Consider the following 20,687-nt stretch of genomic DNA (forward strand, 5'->3'; position numbering starts at 1 on the left):
GATACTGCGAGCAAGAGCTATGCTAAGCTGGCCAACACATGAGTCGTTGTACACTAGCATTTGTAATGTCTCCTCTAAGCCTTGCCTAGTGCAAGTTTCTGTTTTTAGTTTTTAAAGGAACACTATAGTCACCTAAATTACTTTAGCTAAATAAAGCAGTTTTAGTGTATAGATCATTCCCCTGCAATTTCACTGCTCAATTCACTGTCATTTGGGAGTTAAATCACTTTGTTTCTGTTTATGCAGCCCTAGACACACCTCCCCTGGCTATGATTGACAGAGCATGCATGAAAAAAAAAACTGGTTTCACTTTCAAACAGATGTAATTTACCTTAAATAATTGTATCTCAATCTCTAAATTGAACTTTAATCACATACAGGAGGCTCTTGCAGGGTCTAGCAAGCTATTAACATAGCAGGGGATAAGAAAATCTTAATTAAACAGAAATTGCAATAAAGAAAGCCTTAAATAGGGCTCTCTTTACAGGAAGTGTTTATGGAAGGCTGTTTAAGTCACATGCAGGGAGGTGTGACTAGGGTTCATAAACAAAGGGATTTAACTCCTAAATGGCAGAGGATTGAGCAGTGAGGCTGCAGGGGCATGTGCTATACACCAAAACTGCTTCATTAAGCTAAAGTTGTTCAGGTGACTATAGTGTCCCTTTAATTTTTTTCTTTATGTTGTTCTTCCTTTCCTGATTTTCAGATATTATTATACTATTGCTTTAGTGATCACTAGATAGCATTTCAGGGGCACAACCCCCAATATAGGCATACAGTGCCTGTTTCTATCAATGGAGTCTAAATCATTCAAGTTCTATATCCTCATAGTTGAGGAGCCACGCTACATTTGCAGCCACATAATTGTGTTCCCCGTACTTCTTACAAAGTAGGCCTGCAACTTACCTGTCTGCCATCTACCTGTCACAGATAGGCCCTATGATAGAACAGATTCCATCTTATGACTGAGTTATGAACCTGCCGACTGCTTTTATTTGCTCATTATTGTTCTCTCAACAAGTATACGACTGAACACAATGCAAAGCTCATTTTTTCTTTACTTCTCTAAAAATGCCTCCTTTCACGTGTGGTGTATTTTCTTCTGTACGACCTGATATCTTGTTGTATTGTGGTGACTTGCAATATTGTTGCTTATCCACATGTGGGTGGAGAAATAAATAAAGAATTTCAAAGAAAGTAGCTAAGAGGGGCTTCATGAATGGCAGAGCCCACTGCAGATGCTGCAAATCCTGGGGATTTAGAGAAAATTAAAGATGTTCAGATGTTAATATAATTTGTATATGTTTAATTGTCTTACATTTATGTTTAATGCATTTAAATAAAGACCAAAGTTTAGCTTGGAACATAGTGGTTATTATGCTAGGAGTACCCTGGCGCCAATCCCCAGTAATGGAGCAAACTGTTAGCTGCAGGTGGGCAGTGCTGCAGAAATCCGATGCCGGTCCTGTCAGCCATTCATTGGCTGAGAGCATCAGCTGTGCGCTCTCAGCCAATGAACGACATTGTGCGCATAGAAATTATCCCAGAGTGGACATTAGCATGGTCTGGCTAATGCCGCTGGAGCAGGTATAGTTACACCTCAGAGAGCAAAGGGGTTAAACTCTTTATGTGCATCTTTCTATAGCAAACTGCTGCACATGCAGACTCCAGGCACCATGACCACTTCAAAACAGTGAAGTGGTCACTGTGATTGGAATAAATACTAATCATAAAATACAACACACTGAAACACATTGAAGGGTTATTGATATTCAGGTGAATGCAGTTATTTCAGTACAGAGTGTACATTGTTTGCTCCTCATGGTGCCAGCAAGGTTAACTGTTGCTTTGAAGTTTGTAGAATAACAGCCTTAGTTTATATGGGCCCGTGCTTCTCATACTGCCAAGTACTGACACTTTCTTTTCACCTGCTTCTTCAAATTATATATGGAATGTAAAAACCGGACTGGGGAATGTCTGTCAATAAAAGCAGACAGAATAAGTAGTAACTAGTTGACACTGCGCAGAAACAACATTTTAAACTTTTACCTTTTATTATATTATTTTGCCATTTAAAGCCCTCTCCTAATTTGCAAACTTTCATTCATTAACTCTATTGCAGTCTTATAACAAAATATTCGTACACCTTGCTTATTTGAGATTTATTCATTAACCCAATCATTTTCTATCCCTTCCTCTTAAGTATCATGCACAATTTCTGTACCTTTTCTTCCCTTTCACCTTTCTCTTGTTCCTGTCTCCATGTTTTCATTTACAAATTTTTAATTTTTAAACGTGTTGTTTTAGATTAAATTTTTTTATAATTTATATCATATTTTGGTCTAATATTTAGAATTTACTGACAATTCACACTTCCATGATATAACCTTGAAAGATTTCTATAAGTAGATACTGCATATGTTAAAACAGTAAAGGCACATTCTTCTCCGAAAAAGCAACTGAAGTTCAGTTCATACCTCACTGTTATGAGTTCACAGGCATCCATTCACACTGCTTGGTCTCTTCTCCTCAGAGCTGTTATACTAATTAGGACGGATTCGGCATTTGTGGTATCCAGAGAGCACTATCATAGCTTGAAGTTCTTTGTGCCTTAAATGATCACTATAGGTTCAGGAATTCAAACATGTATTCCTGACTTATAGTGTAAAAAATACTATTTAGGTGGCCTTAACCCCCTTAAAAAGGTAAGAAAATTGCCTTTATTCAAGTGCCGCGCTAGTCCGCTGGTGCTGCCTCCGCCTCCTTGGCTGACTACATCTGAATTGGGAAAGCATTGGATTGGCTGAGATTATCAGTTCTGATGATCCCAGCCAACAATGCAGAGCGGGGGATGGAGCCAAACGCTGAGCTGGCCAATCAGCATTAAATGCTCAGCGTCTACATGCAGAGCGCTGAACATTGTGCAGCACTGACCCAGGAAGCACCTCTAGTGGCCATCTGAAAAGGCAGTGTTTACATGCAAATAAATGCCTGCAAGGACATACCATAGTCATCTGAATAACTACATTAAGCTGTAGTTCTTATGGTGACTATTTTAAGTATAACCATTATGTATTGCCTTTTTACTATTTTTATTATAATTTCTTTCTTTTTTTTTATTGTATTATTTATTCCTTTTACATTAGATACAAGTATTGAACGGCATTATAACATAAGTAGTCCCCAATTGATGATAATAGATTATCTGACCTAACCTTTTCTTTTCTAGTAGAATTGATTGAAATACAAAAATTATATTTTTTTTCATTCTGCAATGTTTGTGAACATGAACTACAGATGGCCATTAGTTGCAGCCATAAAACTGTTTGTAAATCAGATATGGTTATGAACTCATAGTGTTCATGCATTCTCAATTATTCATCCCCCAGATTGTCAGCAACAGAACTCGAGTACGAGGGGAGACACGATGGGTTTTTTGGTCAGGAGGGTTTCAGAGTGGGCAGACAGAATGACTCAGCTTCAGACTGTGATGTAATTCCAGTAAAATACAAGTTTAGCAGGCTAAGATTGCCACAAGGCATATGTATGTATATGTGTTTGTAGTATCAGTTGGTTAATTACACGTAGCTAAGATACTGTCATCACTGTACTGACCAGGTGCAGGAATGTAAGAACTGGAATTACGCGTCCCTCTCCTTTGTATCAGATGAGCCACGTGGTTAGACCGGATGGATGAGTTTAGACTCTATTCATTAAATAGGTTAAGGGTATGTGTGGGTGTAGTTAATTGTGGGAGGAGCTACAGTGCTATATAAGGAATGTACTCTATGTATTCAGTACTCAGACTTTGCTGTATTTTGGTGACGCTAGTCCCTCTGAGTCCCGATCGGTGATCCAATAAAGAATCTCTTCCTTCCTGAAGAAACCTGTGTCCATCTCTCTGTGCTTGGCTTCCGTCAGTTTCTCCGGTATCATTTGGTGCATTGGCCGGGAAGCTCATCGTTCAACGGTAGCTGAGAGGCAGAGGCGTGAGACGGTCTATCTTTGCCCACGTTCTCTACGGCTGCACCCCTGAACTTCTGCGTGGACCTCCCTTCGTCTCGGCGCCACTGGTCTGTTGTCCAGGAGATCATCGGCCTCTACGTGAGAAGTGCTGGGGTGTCCCCGTCGATGAGTGTGAACTCAGGTTCAGGAACGAGGAGGTAAGATAACTGCTGTTTTAGACGGCAGGACCCGCTAGGGGTATACCGATTGTGCGGTAGGCCCAAAGGGGTTTTTGAATCTGTATCTGCCCCCTCTGTCGGAGGGAAGGAGCGAAGGCGCACCGCTCGATCGAACGCTCTTTAGTCAGACCGTTTGATTTGGTTAGTCAGGCGGGGTCCTGGTGTAAGATAGCCCTAGCCGGACACCGGTGTCTTGTCTAGACTAGCGTTCTAGGGTGTATATTACGTTCGCTAGGTCGGAGGGACCGGGAGACTAAGCGGCGCCTGTGTAAATTCGGTTCGCTAGTTCTCATCCTATCTGGGCTAAGTGGGAAGGCGTGTAAATTTGGAACCCACTAGACTTTTGATAGTACGACTAAGAGGCGCCTGTGTAAATTCGGATCTCTAGCTCGTTGTATAGTGCGACTAAGAGGCGCCTGTGTAAATTCGGTTCTCTAGCTCGCTATGTATATGTGGTGATTGGGCAGTGTGGCTAACCAAAACGGGTGTATATAGTTTTAGGTAGTCCATTCAAGGTACTGGCCAATAGTTTAGTTGGGAATTGTAAATGTGTTAACGATTGTTTAGTAAAGTGTATATCTTGTTAGATAGCGCGAGCTCAGCCGTCTAGCGAGAGTGTTAATAGTGTGTTGCTGTATTATAGTGCACGGTACCATAACCCTGTATATTTACTGACATTGTATAATAAGTACTAATCATTGTCGTCCATTGCATGTTTTAACACCATAACCACTAATAATTGTATTGTGACCTTAACTTGTGCTTTGACCTATGCTAACCGTACTGTAACCGCTATTTGTAAAAGACGATGTTACTGGGTGTGTTATAGACGGGTAATTCGTATATAGAGAATTATAGCGTGGGTGACTGTGTAGTTACGCCAAAGGGCATAATATTGATTATATAGTGACTGGTGTAGCAGCTGTGTGTGTACGGGAATTCCCTGAGTGTTTATTGTTATGGTGTACGTTTCACTTGGTAACCATACCACGTGGTGCTGTTGCCAGAGGAAACGGGTGTGACTGTTGAATAGTACGCGTGTATAGTAATCGTTGTCGACAACGTTCCACTGTTAAATATGGGTGCGTCGCAGTCAACGATTCCGGATCCCTTAGGATGTATGGTTAAGAATTTTAAAAAGGGATTCAAAGTTTGTGATTTTGGGGTTAAGATGTCCCCTGTACGTTTGGTCACTTTGTGTACTAGGGAGTGGCCTACTTTGGTTGCGGCATGGCCGCCACGTGGCAGTTTGGATCCAACTCTGGTACAGCGCTTACACGTGGCTGTATCAGGTAGGCCTGAACTTTACGGCCAGTTTCCTTATATTGATTGTTGGAGACAGGCCGTAAATGACTCGCCAAAATGGCTCCGGACATGCCACGAGGAACAGTGTCGCCTCATGGTAGCTAGGACTTGTTCGTCCACTAGGGCTGGTGTTAGGCCCATTTTGGACACGCCCCCTGAGTCCGAGATCCCTTTGCCGCCCCCTTACTTTCCGTTAAGAAGAAGTGACGCAAACGCAGGAAGTCCTGCACCCCTCCCCTCATTACCCTCATCCACTTCCGCTTCCTCCTCCAGTACAGGATCCACCCCCCCTCGTACTAAATCTCCCCTTCCGGAACCAGAATCCACCCCCATTAGAAACGAATATCCTGATTTGGCGCCACTTCAGACTTCCGGTCAAGCTTCATCTAGCTCGGCCCGAAGTGTTCTATTCACTACCTTTTCCCAAAACCAACCTCCCACATCCCCATACCCTATCTCTCCCCGACCGGAACCCATGACTGACGCCTCTCTACGTAGCCCCATCCAAACCCGACAGTTGACTGGTGCCCAACAATTAAAGCACTATCAGATGCCTCTTCGCTTAAATCCCGGGTCAGCTTATATCGATGCCGCAGGTCAAATGGCACACGCTGACCCTGTCTTCGTATATGTCCCTTTCACCACTACCGACCTTTTAAACTGGAAGACCCATAATTCCTCGTATACTGAGAAACCACAAGCCATGACTGATCTGTTCACCTCAATAGTACAGACGCATAATCCGACATGGGCTGATTGCCAGCAGTTACTAATGACTTTATTTAACAATGAGGAAAGGACAAGAATAAATCAAGCAGCCATTAAAGCATTAGAGGATAGAGCCCGTGCTTTGAACCAAGCTAATCCAGCAGCATGGGCCGCAACACATTATCCCAACACTGATCCCGATTGGAACGTAAATGGTGCTGATATGGTTCAACTCAGAGCCTATAGAGACGCTATAATTGCTGGCATGAAAGCCGGAGGAAAGAAAGCCATTAACATGTCGAAGACAGTTGAGGTGATCCAGAAAAGCGATGAAGCGCCCAGTGTCTTTTATGACCGATTATTGGAGGCGTACCGCTTGTACACCCCCTTTAATCCGGAAGACGCAGACAATTCCCGAATGGTGAACTCCGCCTTTGTCAGCCAAGCTTACGGAGATATTAAGCGCAAGCTACAAAAGCTAGAAGGGTTTGCAGGTATGTCAATCACCCAACTAATGGAGGTAGCTAATAAGGTGTATATGAATAGGGAAACAGAAAGCAAGAAAGAGGAGGAGCGCAAGATGCGTAAAAAGGCTGATATGCTAGCGGTAGCGATCGCAGGCGTAGATAAACGGGGCCCAGATAGAGGCAATAATAGATGGAGTAGGGAGCCTTTGAGTAGGGATCAATGCGCGTATTGCAAGGAAGAAGGGCATTGGAGGAACGAATGTCCGCAAAGAGAGCAGTACGAGAGAGACCAACCCAGGGCAGGCTACGGAAACTTTAGAGGTAGAGCGAGAGGTAGAGGAGGCCCCGGAGGGAGTAATGGTTATAGAGGGAGTAATGGGAACAGAGGAAGTGTTAGGGAAGACAGGTATATTCCAGCAGCGCAAAGGTCCCGCGATAGAGAAGGTAGGGACTTCGTAGGATTGGCTGACACGGTCATGGAGGACTATTGATACCGACCGGGCTCCATCCCCCTTGGTCGAGCGGAGCCTATGGTCGATGTATCAATAGGGGGGAAAAGGAGTGCGTTCATGATCGACACTGGTGCTGAACATTCAGTGGTGACTAATCTAGTTGCTCCTCCATCTGGAAGGACTATTACTGTGATAGGAGCAACTGGAAGAAGTGCTGAAAGACCGGTTCTTAAAAGTCGACTCTGTACATTGGGAGGCCACGTAGTAAAACACCAATTCCTTTATATGCCTGAATGTCCAGTCCAATTGCTGGGACGTGATATGCTATCCAAATTACAAGCGCAGATTACGTTCCTACCAGATGGAACAACATCCTTAAAGTTTAATGGACCTTCAGGTATTATGACTTTATCCGTACTAAAGGAAGAAGAGTGGCGACTTTATACAGTGTTGACTAGCCAAAACCCTAGGAGTGATGAGACATTGTTTAACATACCAGGAGTTTGGGCAGAGAACAACCCACCAGGACTGGCCCGCAATATTCCACCAATAAAAATTGAACTGAAACATGGGGTTTATCCAGTGAGCCTAAGACAATATCACATTCCGCAGAAGGCTAAGAAGAACATCCAATCCTATCTGGATAAGTTCATACGCAATAAAAGTAGCAGAAGTGACTCCGTGGATACATCACTCCAGGGTTAAACCAGCAGCAGTCGATTCTTGGCAAGTTACAGCAGATCCAGAGAATCCCTGCAAGATCCGGTTAAAACGCACTACTCAGTCGGAGTAACGAGGAATTATTGTGGATTACAAATTTTATTGTTACAGGTGTGAGTGAGAAGGCCATAATAAAGCCTGTCCGCTTACCATCACATAGTGTATAAGCCAGGAAAGTCTCGAAGGGACACCTGTGAAGACGAGCAGAACTCCATTCCCTGCAGCCCTCACATCCTGGAAGCTGAGGTTCCATCGCACGGACGAAGACTGAGGATGACGGCGAAAGATGTGCTTTTGATTGTGTTTATTTATATGTGTTTTTATATTCAGGAAGGTAGAGGTACCGACACTCCTAGCTGTGAGGTATGCATTAAGACTACGAGAACAGGTAACCATATTTCCCAAACCCTAATTTGGCATTCACAATACGAGTGTAAAGGAGATGTATCGAGATGTAGATACTTAAATATAGATTATAGTGTGTGCCATTTAGGAGTAGGAGAACCTAAGTGCTTCAGTCCGGAGTATCAACCTCGTACAATCTGGTTGACTCTCAGGAATGGAGATCCTCAGGGGACCCTAATTAATAAAACGGTGTTAGAATCCGTACATTCTTCGGGTGTTCTGCTATTTGATGCGTGTAAAGCGATATCGAGTGGTAGAAAGCCGTGGAATGTATGTGGGGATCTTAGATGGGAGAGGACGTATGGGTCTAACGATAAATATATTTGTCCCAGTAGCAAAAATAAATATGTAAGTCCTAGATGCCCAAATAGAGATTATAACTTTTGCCCATATTGGTCTTGTGTGGGGTGGGCGACTTGGGGACAGACAGTAGATAAAGACATGATAGTGACTAAGTTGCCGACTAGCCCTTATTGTAAGTCTATGGAATGCAACCCAGTCCATATACTTATTAATAACCCCGACAAGTTCCTAGATAAGTATGGAAATTTATTTGGGTTTCAGATATACGGGACGGGTTTAGATCCTGGGACATTATTGTTTATAGGAATAGAGACTGATACGGTATCCTCCCAGACTCATCAAGTATACCATTCCTTTTACGAAGAGATGAGTATAGATAATAAGATCCCCCATAATGCTAAAAACCTGTTCATCGATTTAGCTGAAAGTATTGCCGGTAGTCTTAATGTTACCAACTGCTATGTGTGTGGAGGTACTAACATGGGAGACCAATGGCCTTGGGAAGCAAAGGAGGTAATGTCCGGTTCTGAGGCAGTTGACCAATTAATATCTACACAAGCCGATTATCATATGAGTGTTAGAGGTAAATCTGAGTGGAGATTAAAGACCTCCATCATAGGTTATGTTTGCATAGCAAGGAAAGGAATGATGTATAATACTTCTGTAGGAGAATTAACTTGTCTAGGGCAAAAAGCTTATGATGATGATACTAAAAATACAACTTGGTGGTCGGCTTCAAATGTCTCACAACCATCTAACCCGTTTGCTAGATATGCCAATTTAAAGGATGTGTGGTTTGATCTATCCATCACATCTACTTGGAGAGCCCCAGCAAATTTGTACTGGATCTGTGGTAAGAAAGCCTATTCGGAGTTGCCACAGGACTGGGAAGGGGCATGTGTGTTGGGTATGCTCAAACCATCCTTCTTCTTGTTACCGATTGAAACAGGTGAGACTTTAGGTGTTAAAGTGTATGATGTGAATCATAGGAAGAAAAGGGGACCCATAGAGATAGGCGCCTGGGAAGATAATGAATGGCCTCCCCAGCGTATTATAGATTATTATGGGCCAGCCACGTGGGCTGAGGATGGTACCTTTGGTTATAGAACCCCTATTTATATGCTCAACCGTATTATAAGATTACAGGCGGTGGTTGAGATTATCACAAATGAGACATCACAAGCGCTCAATCTTCTAGCGAAGCATAACACCAGGATGAGGACAGCAGTGTACCAAAATAGATTAGCCTTGGATTACCTTTTGGCAGTAGAGGGAGGTGTATGTGGGAAGTTTAACCTAAGTAATTGCTGTCTTCAAATAGATGACGAAGGGCAAGCAATAGCTGAGCTTACTAGCCATATGGTTAAACTAGCGCATGTGCCTACTCAGGTATGGAAAGGGTACAATCCAAGTAGTTGGTTTGGTAGCTGGTATGAGTGGTTTGGAGGGCTTAAGGCAGTGGTAGGTGGAGTCCTACTGATTTTACTGTTGTGTCTACTCCTACCGTGTCTTATACCCTTAGTAGTTAGGTCTGTGCAAAGCCTGATAGGAAGTATAGCAGAGAGGAAGGCTGCTGCACAGATAATGGCGATATATAAGTATAAGGCTCTAGATCAGGGAGAACCAATGCAAGAAGATGAATGTTGAAGATTCACATCATAAGATAAGTCTGGTCTGGTTCATGGTAACCTGAGGTATATGCAAACCAAGGTTAAGTGATGCCTCAAGTAATTGTGAAATATCAGAGGCATCAAAGGGGGGAATGTGATGTAATTCCAGTAAAATACAAGTTTAGCAGGCTAAGATTGCCACAAGGCATATGTATGTATATGTGTTTGTAGTATCAGTTGGTTAATTACACGTAGCTAAGATACTGTCATCACTGTACTGACCAGGTGCAGGAATGTAAGAACTGGAATTACGCGTCCCTCTCCTTTGTATCAGATGAGCCACGTGGTTAGACCGGATGGATGAGTTTAGACTCTATTCATTAAATAGGTTAAGGGTATGTGTGGGTGTAGTTAATTGTGGGAGGAGCTACAGTGCTATATAAGGAATGTACTCTATGTATTCAGTACTCAGACTTTGCTGTATTTTGGTGACGCTAGTCCCTCTGAGTCCCGATCGGTGATCCAATAAAGAATCTCTTCCTTCCTGAAGAAACCTGTGTCCATCTCTCTGTGCTTGGCTTCCGTCAGTTTCTCCGGTATCAAGACTACATGGAATGCTTTTCTGAAGGAGACATCCCTTGCACAGTATACACTAACTTCATAAATCACGTTCAGAATGAGGAAAAGTTACTTTTGCTGCAGCTTTTTGTCCAATTAAACATTCATAGTAAAAACCTTAATGGACAAGACTCGAAGCAATAGACTACCAAAAAATGTATAATTCACATTCCATGGGGCAGACAGCATGTGTACCACAGTTAGAAATATGTCTAAACGACTTAAAATGCATTATCTGTAGATCTGTTGTGGTTTGTAGCTAGCATTGTCAGACAAGCATGCATTTTACTTTTCACCCTTTACTGCCTATTGCTAGAATACGTAAAGGACCAAAGAAACCTATTCAAGAGCAAATGCTGTATAAGGCTTTCCTTTCTCTACAACTTTCTCCCCCCCCCCCCCCCAAAAAAAAAAGTACTGTTGATTTATTCTTATTTAATAAAATAGTTGATAGATTGATACGATTTTAGAATTTATTGTGTACTTTGAATCTTATTAATTGTATTAGCATTAATGCAAGCAATTACTTTGCACTATTAAAAACATGATGATAATCTGAAGAATAAATAAAGGTTATATATATATATATTGTTTAGAACCAAATCTAATTGAATCAGTGTGCTTCCACATGGTAACAAGCATGTTTTATTTAACCCCTTAAGGTCCGGACTGTTTTTGCGATGTTGTACATTTGCGACCAGGCATCTTTTTACACTTTTGTGGTGTTTGTGTTTAGCTGTAATTTTCCGTTCTCTCATTTACTGTTCCTATACAAATTATATATTGTTTTTTTCAGGACAAAAGGGGCTTTCTTTACATACCATTATTTATATAATCTCATGTAATTTAATTTAAAAAATATGATGAAAAATTTAAAGAAATACATGTTTTTTGACTTTTATGTGAAAAATCTTTTACTCATCTACAAAAGCGAATAAAAAAAAAACTGCTAAATAGATTCAAAATATTGTCCGGAGTTTAAAAATACCCAGTGTTTACATGCTTTTTGCTATTTTTTTTGCATGTTATAGGGCTATAAGTACAAGTAGGATATTGCGGTTTCAAAACATACATTTTTAAAATGTATCAATAGTGACATTGTAACATTATTATCTGTCATAAATCTCTGAATAACACCACACATATTTTTTTTAAAGTAGACAACCCAGGGTATTCAATACGGGGTATGTCCAGACTTTTTTAGTAGCCACTTAGTCGCAAACACTGGCCAAAGTTAGCGTTCATATTTGTTTGTGTGTGAAAAAAGTAAAAAACTAAATTTGAACGCTAATTTTGGCCAGTGTTTGTGACTAAGTGGTTAGTAAAAAAAAGACTGGACATACCCCATTTGCAATACCTTGGGTTGTCTTCTTTTGCAAATGGTATGCCATCATGGGGGTAATTCTCATTCCTGGGCTACCATACGCTCTCAAAGGCAACGTAACCAACCTGGCCATTTTCAATGTAAAAATATTTGACCCTGTAACTTTCAAAAACGCTATAAAACCTGTACATGGGGGGTACTGTTATACTCAGGAGACTTTGCTGAACACAAATATTAGTGTTTCAAAACTGTAAAATGTATCACAACAATTATATCATCAGTAAAAGTGCTGTTTGTGTGTGAAAAATGCAAAAAAAAGTCACTTTCACTGACAATATCATCGCTGTGATATGTTTTACTGTTTTGAATCACTAATATTTGTATTCAGCAAAGTCTCCCGAGTAAAACAGTACCCCCCATGAACAGGTTTTAGGGTGTCGTAGAACGTTACAGGGTAAAATACAGTGCTAGCAAATTAAATTCTCTGGACTTTCGACCTGGGTTTGCAGGCAGGTCCCTCAAATTGCAATCAATAAAATTACTTAATTATGTAAAAACATTACATAAATACACACGTAGAATTTAAATATATATGCATATTTATATATTTGAAGTCTACATGTATATTTATATAATTATTTATGTAATTTTGTATATGGACATATATATATTTTGTGTTCTTTTTATTTATTTATATATACATAGATATATATATACAATTTCATTCTAAGTGTATTTTGATATAAATATATATATATATATATTAATATCAAAATACAGTTATTTTGATATAAATATATATATATATATATATATATATATATTAATATCAAAATACAGTTAGAATAAAATTTCATATAGATATATAAAATTTTTTAAATTTTTATTATTTTTACATTTTTTAATTTAATTTAAATTACTTATTATTTGTATTTTATAATAATATATATATAGTTATTATATATATATGATATATATACGTGTGTAATAAAGTGTATTTTTATATTAATATATGTACATATTAATATAAAAATACACTTAGCATGACATTATATGATATATAGACATATATTATATAGTTATAATATATGTCTATATATCATATATATATACACATATATAATTATTTTTTTTTTATTAACATTAACTTTATTTTTTTTCTTTGAATTTTACACTAGAAGGGAGACTGCCTGTAAGCACAGACAGTCCCCCTGCAGGCAGACACATGGACACCTATTGTGACCATGTGGTCGCTCTGTTGAGCGATCACATGGCCCCAGGGGTCCAAATCCGCCATGGGGAGACTGGCTGGGCTGCAGACAGTCTCCCCACATCGGGAGCGCCGCCGGGGGAACGACGGCGATCGGGTAAGTAACTAAGACCGTTAGGACGGTTCAGGACCGTCACCGGTCGGCAATGCAAAAATGCCGATGACGGTCCTGAACCGTCCTCGGTCCTTAAGGGGTTAAATATATTTAATTTAAATCATTTGTTGATATAGATTAGTCTGTGAAGAAGTTATAGCAGATTCTGACTCTCAAATAATATATTCATAACACTATACTTAATTGATCACTAACGCATTAATCTAGCCTTTATAGTGATTAAAGAGTTAAGGACCACTATAGTGCCAGCGAAACATACTCGTTTTCCTGGCACTATAGTGCCCTGAGGGTGCCCCACCCTCAGGGACCCCCTCCCGCCAGGCTGGATGGTGAGGAAGGGGTTAAAACTTACCTTTACTCCAGCGCCGGGCGGGGAGCTCTCCTCCGCCTCTGATCCTCCCTTTTGGCTGAATGCGCATGCGCAGCAAGAGCTGCGTGCGCATTCAGCCAGTCTCATAGGAAAGCATTTACAATGCTTTCCTATGGACGCTTGCGTGCTCTCACTGTGATTTTCACAGTGAGAATCACGCAAGCGCCTCTAGCGGCTGTTAGTGAGACAGCCACTAGAGGATTTGGAGGCTGGATTAACCCATTTATAAACATAGAAGTTTCTCTGAAACTGCTATGTTTATAAAAAAAAATGGGGGTTAATCCTAGAGGGACCTGGCACCCCCAGACCACTTCATTAAGCTGAAGTGGTCTGGGTGCCTAGAGTGGTCCTTTAAGTCTCCCACTGACACCAGTATCTATGTTTTTAAATATCCTGCCTGATCATATACCTGCATAGAATACTGTTGCTTCCCTGCCTTAGAAGTCCCTGTACAAGACCTAATTATAAAGCACTGCCTAAAACCCTTGCTTTAAAGAACTGTCTTGTGCCGATAATAGTGGTTGGGTTTTTTTTAACAGCAAGAAGTAAAATCTGGTATGTATTTTAAATCTACACACTGACAAGTGCTGGAAGATTTTGAGAGACCGTGGTACATAAATATCCATTTGCCCCATATTACGTTTATTTTCCACTTGTCCATCGTCTTCATTTTTGTCCCTTTCTTAGTGTCTTGGTTCTTAACCTCTTTCCCATTATAGTTCCGCCATAATCCTTTTTTATCTTCCTTTCTCCTTAGCTCATCCGACATTTGCACTATTGTTTCACTCTATCATCTATCCATCCCTCCCTCCACACAACCAGCTCTTTCTCTCATCGTGCTCTCTTTACAACTTGTACCACTGTTTCAAACTCTTGTTTCCGCAATCATTTTTCTTTTCAAATTTACTTTAATTACTTTTGCTTTCCATTTACTACATCTTCCAACTTAATTTTTCTCTTTTGCTATCCATTCACTCTTCTCTCCGCCCTTTCCTTTAAAACCCTATACCTCTCTATTTTCCCCTTATCTCCCATCCATGGTGGTGTCCTAACTAGTTCTCACTGCCCTATTGTTGTCCTGATGTGATTTACAAATAGAAATTAAAATTACGTATTCGTTTGGCAACTGCAGTAGGGGTGAGCTTAGGGCCCCAGGAAGACCCTGTCCTTTGTAAAACCACTCAAAAATGATTTGACAAAATCTGAAGAGACTGAACCCTAGGACTCCTTAGAATATAGCCACAATACTATAAGTTGTAGTTGGTTATGGTGTTTTGAATTTCCCTTTAACCATATTTTTTCTTGTTTTTCTGGCATAGAAATATTATTTTAGTATGTACCAGTCAGATTGACAGTATTTCAGTTTTCATGTGTCTTGAACTCATGTGTTGAGACCTTTATAGCCCAGACCAGGCATCTTAAAGTCTGCCCCATTCAGAGGATTCTGGGAGTTATAAGCCAACAACATCGGGGGAGGCGGGGCAGAGAGTTTGAGGTCCGTTGTCTAGAGTGAATGGATGCTGGTAGCCTTAGAGCAAATGCACAATATCAATTTAAAGCAAATTAAAGGAAATGTTTGATTTTTAAGTGTGTGACTTTAAATTGCAGCTCGCCCAATTCAACTAAAGCTTTTTCTTTTGTTTGTAACTAGATGGTGAGAAGAAGTATCAAGTGGTGATTCATGGCATAGAACCATTGATGGAGACACCATTACAGTGGCTCAGTGAGCATCTCAGCTACCCGGACAACTTTCTACATATAAGTATCATTCCTCAACCCACAGACTGAACATATTGTGATGCTCTAAGTGAAAGACAGTGATTCTTGGGCTGCATTTAAAAAGGATGATGACAAAGCCTAACTTTGTGTCTTGTTTGGAAGCTTTACGATCCAAAGAACAAGAAGACTTGATTGCCATGGGAGTACGTCCCTTTCACTTTTCTGTCACCACATGAGCCTGAGGGTACCCAGGATGTCCTCTGAAAGCCACCTGCAAACACATTCATACCTGGAGAATCAGTGACAATATGTGCCTCTCAGTTCCTAGTTTGCACTAGCAGATGTGCGAAAAAAACAAATTTCACTTTATTTTTCCTTTCTTAAGACGGAAACTGAACAATAATTAAAATGGAAGGGCAGGGGAGAAAATATCGGTTTAACTTTACAAAATATTAAACATTGAAAATGGCACAGCAGAGTGCCTCGATGCTTCCACCAATATACTTTGTAACGCTGTTAAGTGATAACTGGGTTTTTGTTTACAATACACCGTCTCTTATATGGAAAGTTAAGCAAAGCAGCGATGGACACTTTTAACTCAGTCTGACTAATTGAATTTGCCATGCCACTAGAGAAATTAAGTGTTATTTTAGGCAGTCTATTTGAGGGATCAGCTTTGCATAAATGTCCTTAACATAGGTTTTATCTCGAAAGAAACAATAGTATAGTGACAGGAAAATATGACTGTTGACTGTCTACATATTTCTAAAAGAACAGGCCATTCATTGAAAGTAACCTTCCCAGAAGATTAATCTAAAGGATTCGTGTCCATCTGCAGACAATACATTTGATCTCTGCAATTATGAGAACATCTATTTTTTATAATAACTTCCCTCAATCTTTGGAAATTTGGAAACTTTTCCCTTTGAAAGTTATCTTGTACTTAAATCAGCTAGTAAAACCTGCCTAATTAAATAACTGTACAGCTCTAAATTGTGTTCTTTATTCTTTCCTTTTAGGCTTCCTTATATCATTATAGTGCACACCGTCAAATATATATACATATAGTATGGTTAACAACAGATAGATGGTTGGGAAGTATTGCAGGGCAGTCTGTTGATGACCACACACATTTATTTCTGACTGTTAACTATCATTCTTAATAGTAAACTATATGAGCCACAAACTGCGTCCCTTTACATTGCTAAATGACATCATATTAAAAAGAATTCTCAGTTCTGTGTAACACTGATTTCAAAATGTGGGTCATCAACTTTAGGTGACTCAATTCTAGTGAACTGGAAGTGGTTACCATGACCCAGCCTAGTACACATTTACAAGTGTCAAACTTATGTGTTGCATTTGTTATGTATGAGAGACGGCTTTTATTCTTTCCCATGCATTTTCCAAAGAAGAAACTCCGATAATTTTTTCATAGAAAGTTAAACGGGCTACATATGTATCTTTGCAATAAACTGCTTTATAATGTAATCCTTTTGTGAGGAAGGCATGTTTACATTGCAGCACTAACACAGCCTCCAGTTGCTATCTACCAGACACCAACTAGAATCGCTTCCGGGTGTTTACCGGACTCTAGGTCGCCTAACTGTCGCTGGACGTTGTTAAGCTCTGCATGAGAACATCCAGCGTCTGTGAAATCCCCATAGCAAAGCATTGATTAATTGCTTTGCTATGGGGGGGGGGGCTAACGCACTCGCCGCTCCTCCACGTCGAAGGAGGTGGAGCAACGACCCAGCACCGAGGGACATCGGCGCTGGAGTTGGATAAGTACATAATGAAGTGGTCTGGGTGCCAGGTCCAGCTAGGATTAACCATTTCTTCTATAAACATAGCAGTTTCAGAGAAACTGCTATGTTTATAATAGGGTTAATCCAGCCTCTAGTGGCTGTAATTTTTACAGTGAGAAGACGCTTGTGTCCATAGGAAAGCATTGAGAATCCTTTCCTATGGACTGGGTGAATGCGCACGAGGCTCATGCCGCACATGCGCATTCAGCCAATGAGGAGGAGGAGAGCCCCTGCCCGGCGCTGGAAAGAGAGGTAAATTTAACCCCTTCCACCCCCTAGAGCCCGGCGGGAGGGGGGCCCTGAGGGTGGGGGGGACCTAGAGACCCTATAGAGCCAGGAAAACTAGTATGTTTTCCTTGCACTATAGTGGTCCTTTAACAATATTGCTCAACATCCATCACTTTGCAGCACAGTGTACAAATTGCCTTTTCTAACTCTGCTCTATGACAGTACACTGAGTTTTTTAAATAAGAGTATATTACGATATGCAAAATTGCAGTGAAGTGTCCTGCCATTAGTCGGTTATATATCTTTTCTGCAGCCATTTGCTTCTAATCCTTCTGGACTCTAATTTAGAAGAGAGGTGAGTGTGTAATCTCAAAGCTGACAGTTTGTTACGAAGGTCTGGTACCATTTAATGTAAACACTGCTTATAATGCCTCACAGTTAGATGGATGAGGACAGTGATGCTACTAATTAGCTCAATAGCTTTGGCACGTTGAGTACAGGCTTTATGCTGAACTAATGATCACCACAAATTCTTTATTTGTAAAAATAAATCAAAATGTTCTAATTAGATCGGGGAAATTATCTCAGTTCTTAACAGGACAGTAATAAGATAAAATAAAACATGGATGTATATTTCCTAAACAGTTGTAAGGAACCTATTTGCAAAATGTAGGAATTTTCTAACCTTTAGTAAATAAAAAAAAACTAGAAAGTAGAAAAGCTTTTAACATAGAAACCATCAGGTCAAATTTACTTTATTATGTTTCTAAGTGTAAAAATTCTAGCACACTAAAAATATTGGTACCAATACTTATGATAATATAAGTATAAAGCGATTTACATTATAGCATTTGTGTTTACCTCTTGAAATCCCAGTTCATCCTGAAGATCATGCAGTGACGACAATGCTTACACACCACAGCTAAACCTGACAATAAGGTATATGGAAGTTCTTTAAGAGCATTGAGCTGCTGTCAAAGAGCAACATCGAACATTCTCCTCCTGATCAATGTGATTTCACCTGGAACTACATTAACATGAAATATCTTTATATACAACATTTACAGCTGTATGATGGAGACCTATGTGTGTCAGATCACTGGGTGCTTACTCATAGGCACAATGGGGCCCCAAACAACCACCCATTTATAGAGGCAAAAACATTAATTAAATGGACACAATAGTCACCCGGATCACTTCATCTCATCTCAAGCCTTGAACAGCTCTGCACATTGAACGCATGATGCTTGGGGAGCCCAGAAGTTAAAGTCCTAGTTCTCTTATCCAGGTGGATTAAAGTCACGCTTCCAAGCCTTCTAAATATAATATTTTGGAGACTTGCACATGGGAGGGAACTACTTATGGCACTAAAGCATCATCAGTACAATGTTCTAAAGAAGGATATCATGGCACTAGAAAAAGTGCAGAGGCGGGCTACAAAATTAATAAAAGGAATGGAACATATCAGCTATGAAGAAAGGTTAACAAATTTAAACCTATTTAGTTTAGAAAAACGTCGCCTGAGAGGGGATATGATAACATTATACAAATATATTCGGGGCCAATACAAACCATTGTGTGGAAATCTATTCACAAACCGGACTTTACATAGGACACGAGGCCATGCGTTTAGACTGGAAGAAAGAAGATTTCGTCTAAGGCAAAGGAAAGGTTTTTTTACTGTAAGAACAATCAGGATGTGGAATTCTCTGCCTGAAGAAGTGGTTTTATCAGAGTCCATACAGATGTTCAAACAGCTACTAGATGCATACTTGCAAAGACAGAATATTCAAGGATATAATCTTTCAATGTAGGGTAATAACTGCTTGATTCAAGGATAAATCTGACTGCCATTCTGGGGTCAATAAGGAATTTTTTGTCCTAGCTTGTTGCAAAATTGTGCTTCAAACTGGGTTTTTTTTTTTATTTTTTTATTTTTTCTCTTTTGGATCAAAAGCAAAAAACAGGTGTGAGGAAGGCTGAACTTGATGGACGCAAGTCTCTTTTCAGCTATCTAACTATGTAACTATGTAACATGTTTTATCACCTACACCTGTTCCATTAATAGATAAAATCAAAAATAATTATTTTCTTTTTTTTAATAGTTCTTATATTATCTGTTTTCTAAAAGTGCATCTGTATGATTTGTTTGATGTGTTAATACCCTGCATCAGTAATTTAACATAAGTAGCTGGTTAATTTATTTGAGCCAGTCAACAATCATGGTCTTTAAATACGTTCAAAAGCATTTTTTAGCCTATCCACAGCACCAAGAAACAGGAATTGAACACATTATTACGACTGATACCCTGATTAATTCTCCTTTTTTAAATAGGGATTTAATGGAATGGCTGGTGAGGAAGCATCTAGTTTACATGAAATGGGTGAAGCTTTTTAATTGTTATAATTTTTATTGCATTCAAGATCCCCCTTCTTTGCAATTTTTACTATCAATATTGGAAGGTTTGTAAAATATAAGTTCCACTATCTTTATATGGTATGCAGGTAGTATTTGGTACTAGGAAGCTTATCATGGATTTGGTCTTATGGTGTGTCCATAGGTTAAGTTTGAAGAACATTTCTGTGTTAAAGGGACATTTATGCTTTGTTTCCACTGAGCGGATCGGTTCGGTACGGTTCGCTATTTTGGGTGTTTCCATTATGAAAATAGTCCATACAAGCGAACCGTACCGATCCATTCAGGGTCCTGCTTCAGATGTAGGGCCATAGGAAATGGAACGGTTCGGTTAGGGCGGAGCTACTATACAATCCATTGATAGGTGAACAGGAAGAGCATTTTTTCTAAACCCCGCATGGCCCTGAAAGGTCTGACTTGCAGTGTAAACGCTCACCAGAATGGGCTGGTCCATTCGAAACCTTCCAAACTGTACCGACCCGAACCGATCCGCTCAGTGGAAACGAGGCATTAGGCACCTAACCCACTTCATCTCATTGAAGTGGTCTAACTGCAGTGTCACTAAGGAACTGCAATCATTACATTGTAGGGTTAAGACTGCCTATGGTGGCTGTCAATCAGACAGCCACTATAGGCACTTCCTGCTTGCTAAGTGACTTTTAATC

At 40.1% G+C, this 20,687-nt stretch overlaps 1 protein-coding gene across 1 annotated transcript in view; it reads left to right on the plus strand.

Annotated features, from left to right (window-relative positions):
• ATG5 (autophagy related 5) overlaps positions 1 to 16,548 on the plus strand; it is a 224,947-nt gene extending 208,399 nt beyond the window's left edge. The window contains exon 8 of the mRNA XM_063441308.1: positions 15,503 to 16,548. Within this exon, the coding sequence (XP_063297378.1) occupies positions 15,503 to 15,639 (137 nt within the window). The 3' untranslated portion in view covers positions 15,640 to 16,548. The remainder of the gene's footprint in view (positions 1 to 15,502) is intronic.
• Positions 16,549 to 20,687: the final 4,139 nt, after the last annotated feature.

Source organism: Pelobates fuscus, chromosome 2 (genome assembly GCF_036172605.1).
Source record: "Pelobates fuscus isolate aPelFus1 chromosome 2, aPelFus1.pri, whole genome shotgun sequence".
NCBI lineage: Eukaryota > Metazoa > Chordata > Amphibia > Anura > Pelobatidae > Pelobates > Pelobates fuscus.